The sequence below is a fragment of the Sinocyclocheilus grahami genome, unplaced genomic scaffold (assembly GCF_001515645.1).
Source record: "Sinocyclocheilus grahami isolate Dianchi unplaced genomic scaffold, SAMN03320097.WGS_v1.1 scaffold122.1, whole genome shotgun sequence".
NCBI classification, from domain to species: domain Eukaryota; kingdom Metazoa; phylum Chordata; class Actinopteri; order Cypriniformes; family Cyprinidae; genus Sinocyclocheilus; species Sinocyclocheilus grahami.
Genome location: NW_015505301.1, coordinates 342568 through 353646, shown reverse-complemented (window position 1 = coordinate 353646; position 11079 = coordinate 342568). Strand labels below are relative to the sequence as shown.

Here is an 11079-nt window from a genome sequence, read left to right as displayed (position 1 = left end):
CTATCTATCTATCTATCTATCTATCTATCTATCTATCTGACTTAAACTAGGATGCCACCAGAGATCATTCTCAGGATTCTCTCGTACTTGGATCCTGGGTCTCTTTTCTGTATTAGTTTCATCAACAAGCACTTCCAGGAACTGTCCAACAACAAGTGAGTGAGGTTTTTTTTTTTTTTTTAGACCTTCTTTCTCTCATTGCTCAAAAATGAATCAAAATCATTATTTCCTCATCCCGATGTCCTTGCAGTTTTATGTGGTATCAGTTTTACATCCGCGAACATAGCAAAAAGAAGAAAGCCAGTCAAGAAGATCAGATGATACATGATCTTGGTGTGGTGGGTGTGCAGGAGAGGCCAAAGAGATACTGGAGAAATGCATGCTTCAAAGAAATTTCCGGCCTGAATGTGAACAAGTGGAGAACAAACGTACAACGCATTGACCCTTATTCAGGACTGCAGCGACATACAGAGGAATTCATAAGATTAGAGATTCTGGCTTTTTAAAATTTCGTTTATTTGCAAATTCACTATTAATTAAATGTGTAGATCTTTCAGTCAGTGTCTCTTAAAATCCCTTTTCATTTTATGGTTATTATATCCTTTTTTAATATGATGAGAGCATTGGTTTGGCATGGTGACCTGTAATCTGTTTCTTTATATAAATATGTACGCATAAACTATCTTGAGTTGTAGTTTCTGGGTTTCTAGTTGTTTTGATTTATTTCTTTCAATCCTCTTTTTGTACGTCCCTACATCTACATTTAGTAATACACAACAAGACTTTGTAGTCAAAATATCGTCTTTGTTGTGACCTATCTAATTTGTTGAAGATGGCATATTCCCCATCAAATATATGTCAGTTGTGTTTTTCCCTCCTGCAGTGTCTAGGCTTATTAAAGGTGAGTGTGAGAGTCAGCGTCTTAGATTTGCTCTGTGCTCCTGGGCGATGGGATACGGAAACACGCTTGATGATCTGCAGGCTGCGGCGTGCTGTTGTCTTAACCTCTGATTAGAGCTGCCGGGCTACTCAATTTTTCGACTCAAAGAGCGTGTGGCATACAGGGGGAATGAAAATAATTGTGGTCCCCTCAGAAGGCTGGGTGAATTGTAGAAATAAATTGCTTGGCCCCTACCTCTTGCCCAGACAAATCCCCATAGGTTCCTCAGATACAAAGACACCGAAGGATGAGATTTACTTCGGTAATAATCATCTCCACCGACTTGCAGACACAAACAACAGCTATTAATCTCTCTGGGACTCTGCTTGTATCTCTTTTTACAGCATTAATTGATATCATATGGTGCCAATGCCCGGCACATGATTTATCATATTAGTTATTTCCCAAACCTAATGCCCTGCTTTTTTCATAATTAATGTCATTCATTGCTAGTATCTTGCCAAACAGTCACATCCCTGCTCTTAATCAACTGAATTAGGTTAACAAAAGTACCTGCATATAAGTCAGGCAGTCAATTAATCAATCAATATTATTTTTACTTTCAGTTTTCATATTTCCAGCTGAACACAGTTTTGATTCTCAGGTAAATCAATCTTATTTTAAATATGCTCAGGATACTTTTGCAGAAAAACTCGATAAAAATACAGATTATTTTTAGCAGCCTTTTTTAAGTGATACTTTGTCTCTTTACCTTGTATTATCCACATTTAAAAATAGTTTTGTATTTATTCATTCATTCATTTTATTAACTTGCATTATTAAATACAAATATCTCTGAAAACATTATCTTTTAGTTTTCTTATTTCAGAATTGTAGCATTTTTGCAAGTAAAGAAGTTTTTGTTTTAGGAATGGTCTTTTTTTTTGTAACCCATTGGCAACATTTATATTATTATTTTAAACATAAACCTGACTGAACTTTATTAGAGTATATATATATATAAATTAATAATAAACTTATATGTGTTGTATGTGTATACGTGTGTAATATATATTTAAATGCTAATGAATAAACTTACTTCAAAATATAGTATCTGAAAAACAATGTTACCTTTTAGTTTCATATTTTAATATTGTAAAAAAAAAAATTTGCAAGTAAAGAAGTGTATCTTGTTTTAGGGATGTATCAGGAAAACAAGATAAATATACAGATTAAACTTAATTTTTTCATCAGCTTAGTGTTTTCTTTTATGCATCATTCCCCATTTCTTCTTCTTCTTCTTCAAAAAAGAAAAGTGTCACGGAATGCCAGGAGAAAACAAAATTAGATCCAAATGCAGTAAGTTTATTAAAATAACAAATAATCCAAAACAGAACAAAAACTATGCAAAAGGTAAATTCAAAACACAGGGAACAGAAAACAGGACGTAACTCAAACAATACTGCAACAAAGACAGACAGTGAGAGCATGGTTGCCAACAGGTGATAATGGTCAGAACAAAACGACAAAGCAAAGGACTATGGGAAACGGAGTTCAAAACATGTACAGGACAGAAACAGGAAGAGTGCCCTCAAGTGGCCAGCCCAGGGCACTACAACCAGACACTGTGACAAAAAGCGATTGCCCTTAAATGATCTGAGTGCAGAGGTGTCAGTTGTGGTTTGTGTCATGTGTGTCTGGCAGGAGTCTGTGTATTACATGGGAGATCACAGTGACTGATGGGAGAGGACGGCGGAGCACCTTTGAGCAGTCTCATGCCTTCTTTAGCAGTACGGCTGTTTTTGTGTTCTGGAGCGCTGTCACTTGGCCTCCTTTCAACCAGCTCACCTCCCTTGAGCTTCACGGAGTGTTGCGGGTGCCCCTCGATTGTCATGCTCCTTACAGGTGTGGTAGGTGCCTAAAATACAAAGGTACAGCTTTACTCCAAACTAAATGAGTGATGTAGCTGCTTCGATCTTGTGCCTTTCAGGCCAGGCTGGAAATCAGTTATGTCTAAAATAAAGCTTCAAGGAGAACACCATGAATTGTGTGTTTCAGACAAGATTGTCAAGATGCTGCATGTTGGACATGGCATAACTTTGGGATTCTGGAAGGTATTTTCCAATCCTAGATTTCACCTTGTATGTGGAGAAAACGTGCATTTTGTGACACTTATTTTATTAACATTGCTGTTTGGTTTGTATGTATTTATGTATTTTTGTCTTTTTTTTGTTTTGCTTGTTTTTTTGCTTGTTGCACGTGACGTTTTAAATTTATTATGATATCGTACTTGGTTACTAACGTAACCTCGGTTCCCTGAGATATGGAACGAATACTGCGTCTGTTTAAGACGCTTTGGGGAAAAACTCCTTTTTCTCAGATGACTGAAACCTTTTAATAACGCAGTGTAACTGCACGGCCATTGGTTTGTGTAGTGTATTAAAAACGAACCAATGAAAAAGCCCGCCAGAATGGGCGGGGTCATCTGGCTATATAATCTGGCACATCGCCATAGGATCCTCAGGTTACTTCGACTGAAGCGACGACTGAGTCTTGCAGCTACATAGCATGGCAAAGTATGCGGTACTCGTTCCGTATCTCAGGGAACCGAGGTTACAGTACGTTCCCTATCGATACTTCACTTGTACTGCGTCTGTTTAAGACGCTTTGGGGAACCAGTACTATGCTAGAGGAAGCATTCCATTTCATTTTCATGTATTTATATAGAACAAATAAACACAACAGGAGTTGACCACAGTGCTTTACAGCATATAAAACTAAGATACAGATAAAGAAAGAAAGCAATAAGACATAAAAATAAATAGAACATAATTAAGAACTGCTAAAAAGCTCGGGCCAGAAGATAAGACTTTAACTTCGATTTAAACTCATGTACAGAGGACAGGGATCTCAGATAAAGAAGAAGACTGTTCCAGAGCCTAGGTCCAACAACGGCAAATGCACGATCCCCTCTTGACTTCAGTCGTGTTCGAGGCTGAGCTAGAGAGTAATTGTTTGCAGACCGCAGACACCTGACTGATGTGTTCAGATTTAAAAGTTCAGACAGGTACGAGGGTGCAAGACCATTAAGGGATTTAAAGACAAACATCAATATTTTAAAATCGGCTCTATGACGAACCAGCAACCAATTTAGAGCCACTAAAATAGGAGTAATATGTTGCCGTTTGCGGACCCTGGGGTGCCACCTGTCGAGAGCAGAGGTGCCGCGTAAAAAATCCCCTACTGATTGCCACCATTGATAGACACATTTCTTTTTATAATATTAAAAATATCCGTATGACATTATATTCTGCAGTTCTTCCCTGTTGTACTGAATATCTACACTTTTCAAATTATCATATCGAAGTTAGAAATTCAAATATTGTGACCAAATTTAATTTTGTAGGGTGCCACAAATTTGTTAAAATTTCCAAAGGGTGCTGCGTCTAAAAAAAGGTTGGGAAACACTGTGCTAGAGGAACGACTAATACTTGAACTTGCCTTAAGCACCCAAGGGGGCCCAGTGGGACCAAATACTTTGCAGGGAAGCCCTGCAAAAGGCAGTAGGGCTAAACTCAGAGTGGTCGGCCCAGCCTTGTATCATCGTCCCGAAATAATTCAGTACAGCCTCGGAGCTCACTGAGGGCCAAGAGCGTACATGAAGGAGGCAATCACCAAGCACTGGTTGTCATACGACAGAGTGCCCTGCTATGCAGAAAGGACCGGCGCCTGTAAGGCCGGGATGTCCAGACTATAGAATCTGGCAAATGTGGACGGCGAGGCCCAGCCGGCCGTCACACAAATTTCTGCAATGGACACACAACTAGATCAGGCCCAGGAAGAGGCAACACCTCTAGTTGAGTGGGCTCTTACTCCCATGGGGCATTGAAGGCCCAAAGAAGAGTATGCTAGCATAATAGCGTCAATTATCCATTTGGAAAATCTCTGCTTCGTAACCGGACAACTCTTGGTGCGGCTACAGAAGCATACAAATAGCTGATCCGACCACCTGAACGGGGCGGAACGCTCAACATAGACTTTCAGCACCCTGACGGGACAGAGTAAGTTCAACTTTTGGTCTTGCTCTGAAGGAGGACGTGCCGATAGAGTTATCACCTGTGCTCTAAATGGAGTAGAGAGCACTTTAGGGGAATGACCCTTATCCCACGGCTCCTGCAGGAAGGACAATATCAGAGATATGTCGCAGGAATTTTGGGTCTGCGCCGCGGGCCGTACACCAGGCGGAGAAGACAGACCATTTAAGGGCATAGAACCGCCTTGTAGAGGGTGCTCTAGCCTGAGATATTGTGTTTAGCATGCTCTCGGGGAGGTCCGTAGGCTCCCATCGAGATGCTGCGAGGAGCTAGGGACAGTCCAAAGGCAAGGACCGTGTATTGATATGCCACTCCCTCAAAGGCAAATCTCAAGAATTGTCTGCAGTGGGGGGCTATCTGGATGTGAAAGTAGACGTCTTTCAGATCCAGCGAAGAGAACCAGTCCCCTGGGCACACTTGCGAGAGGATCTGTTTTAATGTAATCTAACACCTGTGCGCGCTGCCTCAGCGTGGGTGTGGCCCAGATGCGTCCAATTTGAAGCTGTCAGTGATAATAATCATTAGTGACAGCATTCCCTTTTAATCCGCCTAAAAAGACAAAACCCATTAGAAGAGGAGTACTGATGATCTTTATGTGTAAACAGTCAGGCAGATCAAGAGTGCTGCATGCATTCTCTCAGATCCGCTCGTGGCGGACGAGGGAAGGGGCGAGGCCGCCTTCATTGAAGAAGATGAGCCGCGAGCAAAGCAGAGCGAAACATGAACTCTCATAGTGAGAGCGATCTGTCTCAGCGAGCGCAGCCTCAGAGTGGGCGTGGCCCAGGCAAGAGGCACATTCAAATACGAAACTGTCAGCGATATTGAATCATTGGTGACCGCGTTCTGCTCCGATCCTCACATGTAAACACACTGGAGGATCAAAGGGCTGCGTGGAGAGTGATGCATGTGGGGACTTGCCGGCGTTAAAGCACTCATGCCTAATCGCTCATCCCCACGAGTTCGCCATTTCTTCCTCCGAGTAACTGGGAGGAGAGAAACACAAGAGTGGGGGAGGCGGGGCTCAGCAACGCACACACAAATTCAAAGCTGCGAATGTTCTGCTTTGATCTGCCTAGGAGGATTAAGCCGCTCGGTGTAACAAGGGGCACTGATCCTCACGTGTAACACACACTGGCAGATCAAGCACGCATGATGTGTGCCAGCATGAATTGCTCAAGCCTGATCGCTCAACCCGCGAGTTAGCCATTGCTTCCTCCGAGGTAACTGGGAGGAGAGAAACATAAGAGCGGGGAGTCGGGGCCGCCTTCCGCGAACGAACAGGGGCAGACTGATTTCATGGTAAAAGCAGCCCTTCTGCGGCAGATCAAAGCGCAGCGGGGAGAGCGAGCACGCGGGTTCAGTGCCAGCATGCGAACGCTCAGACCGGTTGCTTAGTTCCCTGACTCCGATGTTTCTCTTTCAGAGGCTCGCTGAGAGAGGAGAATCGGAAAAGTGGAGAAGAGCGATACTCATGCTCTCGGCGAAAGCATTCCGTCTTAGTGAAGTGCAGTCTCTGCGTAGGGGCTGACCAGACAGACGACGCACTCACTGCCCTTCTGCACAATGCAAGATTCCATGCACGAGCCACACTCGCAGCGCGACATTTGCAACAACGTCGCTAGAAATTTTGCTCTTTTAGAACTTACCTAGAAATAAGCTCTTTTAGGCTCGCCGGATGGCGACAGGGGATCAGCTGGGACCGCTGCTGCGACGCTGAAGGCGGCGGAGAAGCGGTGAATCAGCCGAGCAGAGGGTCGCTGGGTCAGCTTGATCTACTGCAAAGGCGATTCTACGGTGAGAGGCTTCGAGGCTTCGAACTAGTCGTCGCTGAAAGAGAAGAAATCTGAGGATCCTATGGCGATGTGCCACTTATATAGCCAGATGACCCCGCCCATTCCGGCGGGATTTACCGGCATAGGTAAAGCTCCGCTGCCGAGCCATTGGTTCGTTTTTAATACATTGCACGAACCAATGGCCGTGCAGTGTAACTGCGTTATTAAAAGGCTTCAGTCATCAGAGAAAAAGGAGTTTTTCCCCAAAGCGTCTTAAACCAAGTGAAGTATCGATAGAGAACTTGGAATATTTTTTTGGAAATACAGTAATACTTTTAATCAGCAATCATACATTAATTGATTAAAAGACTAAAGAAATCTTTTAAAAATGTTTTTTTTAAATAATAATGATAAATGTTTCTTACAAATTAGCATATTAGAATGATTTTGAAGGATCATTAGCACTGAAGATTGGAGTAATGACCCTGAAAATTCATAGGAATAAATTTCATTAAAAAAAAAGTTCAAAATAAAAATCACTCATTTTAATTGTAATAATATATCACAATATTACTTAATTTTTTGTGTGAATAAATGCAGCCTTAGTGAGCATAGATAACAGACTTCTTTCAAAAGCATTACACATATGACCAAAATTACATTTTTGAATAGTAGTGTGTATATTAAAATAATTATGATTATTATTATTGGTAATAATGGTCTTGATAATATTAAAATGATAAAATTAACCAAATTAATTCTGTGCTTCTTATACAGGACCAATGGGAAATTGCTTTTGTCATGGTAAACTTGCACAATCACAGACTTGTGGAAAGAAGTCTTCATGCATCTATTAGGTATTGCTTTATTTTCTCTTATCATTTTGTCTTTTTTTGCATTTACAGAAGACTATTTGCTCTGTCCCCTGTTAAAGCCCTTCCCAAAATTGAATATGTATTAATATTAATAAAATATTAATATGTACATTTAATATATATTGATATGTATTATAATATGCATCTTTTAATCCCTTTGGTTTATTTTTCTCTTTATCTCTCTCTCTCTCTCTCTCTTTGTAATCGCAGATGTTTCTGAATATATCAGAACATAGATGTCAGTTATGTATCACCATCAGTATAGTTTGGTGGTGTAATAACGCCATCTTCTGGTGAAGCTGAACACTGTACAGCTCTGACTCATCAGTTGTTACACTGTCTGTTTTACTACCATACTGTCTCTACAGTCCTCAGTGTGAAGGTAACTTGACACCCACTTTGTAGTTAATCTCTTTCTTTCTTTCTTTCTCTTCTTTATCCCTCTTTCGGTGTGAAAGTCCAATGTCCAGCAGCTGGAGTCAGTGCTTTATTTGATGATGTGGACCCGGAGTACGGTCTCCATGGATACTCTGCTTACATTGAACTGCACAATACAGTGAGAGTCATCATGTCTGACCGCTTTTCCCAGCTGTTTTGCAGAAGAGGTAAAAGCAGACATTGTGCACTCTGTAATAAGAATAAGAGTTCAAATTAACAGTTGAATCGTTTATAGTGATTTTGAAATCAGTCCCTATTAAACTAATAGTTTACATTCTGAAAATTGACACCCAATTGATAGTACAAAATAAATAATAAACTTATAAGTACATGAACGAGCTGTTGTTACAGTTTTACACAGATTCCTCGGCAGTTGATGGTACTAGATTGTTGACAGTAGATGGCACTAGATTCTTGCAGATGGGCAGCAATGTTCTTTTTGGAGAGCAGTGGCTTTCTTCTTGCGACTCTGCCATGAAAACCATGGTTGTTCAGTGTTCTCCTGATGATGGGCTCATAAACATTAACATTAGCCAATGTGAGAAAGGCCTTTAGTTGCTTAGAAGTTAACATGCAGTCCTTTGAAACCTACTGGACTTTTACACGTCTTGCTTTTTGAGTGATCTTTGTTGGGGGAGCACTCCAGGGGAGGGTAACAGTGGTCTTTAATTTCCTCCATTTGTACACAATCTGTCTGACTGTGGATTGGTGGAGTCCAAACTCTTTAGAGATGGCTTTGAAACCTTTTCTAGCCTGATGAGCAACACCAACACTTTTTCTGAGGTCCTCAAAGATCTAATTTGTTTGTGCCATGATACACTTCCACAAACATGACCAAAATTTGATAGATCCGTGTTCTTTAGATAAAACAGGGAACACACTGACACCTTATAGTCATATCACTGATTAAAAACACCTCTGAACAGATGGACTCTATAATTTCACCTTCAAATGAACAGCTAATCCTAGAGATTCACATACTTTTGCCGCTCACAGATATGTAATATTGGATCATTTTCCTGAATAAATAAATGGCAAAGTATATATTTTCATCTCATTTGTTTGATTGGGTTCTCTTTGTCAACTTTTATTTGATCAAAAATACAGGGAAAAAATGTCATATTGTGAAATATTATTATGATTTTTAATTAATTTATACATTAAAATCTAATTTATTCCTGTGATGCAAAGCTGAATTTTCAGCATCATTATTCCAGTCTTCAGTGTCACATGATCCTTCAGAAATCATTCTAATATGCTGATTTATTATCAGTGCTGGAAACGGTTGTGCTGCTTAATATTTTTTTGGAACCTGTGATACTTTTTTCCAGGATTTTTGATGAATAAAAAGTTAAAAAGAAGAGCATTTATTTAAGATATAAATCTTTTCTAACAATATACACTACAGTTCAAAAGTTTGGGGTCAGTAAATTTGTATTCTTTCTTTTTTTTGAAGGAAATTACAACTTTTATTCAGCAAGGATGTGTTAAATTGATAAGAAGTGATCGCAAAGATTTATATTGTTAGAATAGATTTATATTTTGAATAAATGCTGTTCTTTTAAACTTTTTATTCATCAAAGAATCATGAAAAATATCGCAGTTTCCAAAAAATACAAATATTTGGCAGCACAAGTGTTGCCAACATTGATGATTTTCTAATAATAAATCAGCATATTAGAATGATTTCTTAAGGATCATATGACACTTTATACCGGAGTAATGGCTGATGGAAATTCAGCTTTGCATCACAGAAATAAATAATATTTTAAAGGACATTAAAATAGAAACCATTATTTTATATTGTAATAACATTTTGCAAGATTACTTTTTTCTGTATTTTTCATCAAATAAATGCAGTCTTGATGAGCATAAGAAACTTATTTAAAAAACATTACAAGTCTTACTGATCCCAAACTTTTGACCAGTAGTGTATATATTTATATTAATACCAATTATATCATATATAAATGTTTAATATATAAAAGTAACATATTTTTCTTAAATATATACATGCATGTCTGTTTCTTTATATTGTGGTGGCCAGAAAGAGGTATGGTCCCCCACAAAGCAGACTGAACACCTTCAGCACCATGGAGAGCCCCATCAGAGGAAGCAACAAGGGCTGGGCCAATCAGTAAGAGGGTTCAGGACCAGGGATAGCTCCAACACAGGTGTTCACTTTTTCCCCTCTAACAGGGAGCCTCAGCTGCAGGCTGTTAGGAACAATCAACCACCACCACATAAAATGGAACCGAGAGGCCTCGGTAGTGTCTCAGCCGGGGAGATGAGCAGATGCTGAATCGCCCTAAACCCAAGCACAGGACAAGTCCTTAAGGACGGAAGCTCAGTGTGGTCGTGAGTAGCCTGAACACTTTTAACTAACCCTCCATCTCTTCTGCCTTCCCTTCAGAGAGATTGATCTGCTGCCCCAAGAACCAACCACCGAAGGAAGAAAGGCTTTAGTTACAGTTTTCCCCATCCCCACTCCCTCACCTTATTGAGAAATAAAGAGAATTAAGTTCTGTTCCACCAAATACCTGCCTGGTGCATTATCTATGTGGACAACTTGAACTTATCTCACCAAATCTTGTGTTCAAGGGCTTACATATGGTGGAGAATACAGGCATGGTGAAGCCTTGCTTGTGATTCAGACCTTGCACTAGGCGGACAAGAAACAGCAAGAAAATGGAGGAGGCCCTGACTGCCATTCTGCAGGCCCAAACAACCCTGAATGCAGCAGTCTCCAAACTCTGTCGAAGGACAGAGGCCCAGGGAAGGAGGCCTCAAGATTGTTTGACTAAGATGACGATGTTGAAACCTACTTCGACCTCTTTGAGAGAACGGCTCAGTGAGAGAGATGGCCCAGGACTGATTGGGCTAATGTAATACTCCCTTTCCTGACCGGGGAGGCACAGAAGGCCTGCCGGGATCTCACCGTCCATGAGGCAACCAGGTATGAGATGGACAAAAGAGCGGTTCTCGCCCAATATGGGCTCAGCCTACCTGCTAAGGCTCAG

At 40.5% G+C, this 11079-nt stretch overlaps 1 protein-coding gene across 1 annotated transcript; it reads left to right on the top strand.

Annotated features, from left to right (window-relative positions):
• Positions 1-51: 51 nt before the first annotated feature.
• LOC107589985 (F-box only protein 15-like) lies at positions 52-8210 on the top strand. The gene is made up of 6 exons (XM_016278577.1): positions 52-155; positions 251-481; positions 2582-2785; positions 2871-2994; positions 7524-7603; positions 8080-8210. The coding sequence occupies exons 1-6, from the start codon at positions 52-54 to the stop codon at positions 8114-8116; spliced, it is 780 nt and encodes a 259-aa protein (XP_016134063.1). The 3' UTR covers positions 8117-8210.
• Positions 8211-11079: the final 2869 nt, after the last annotated feature.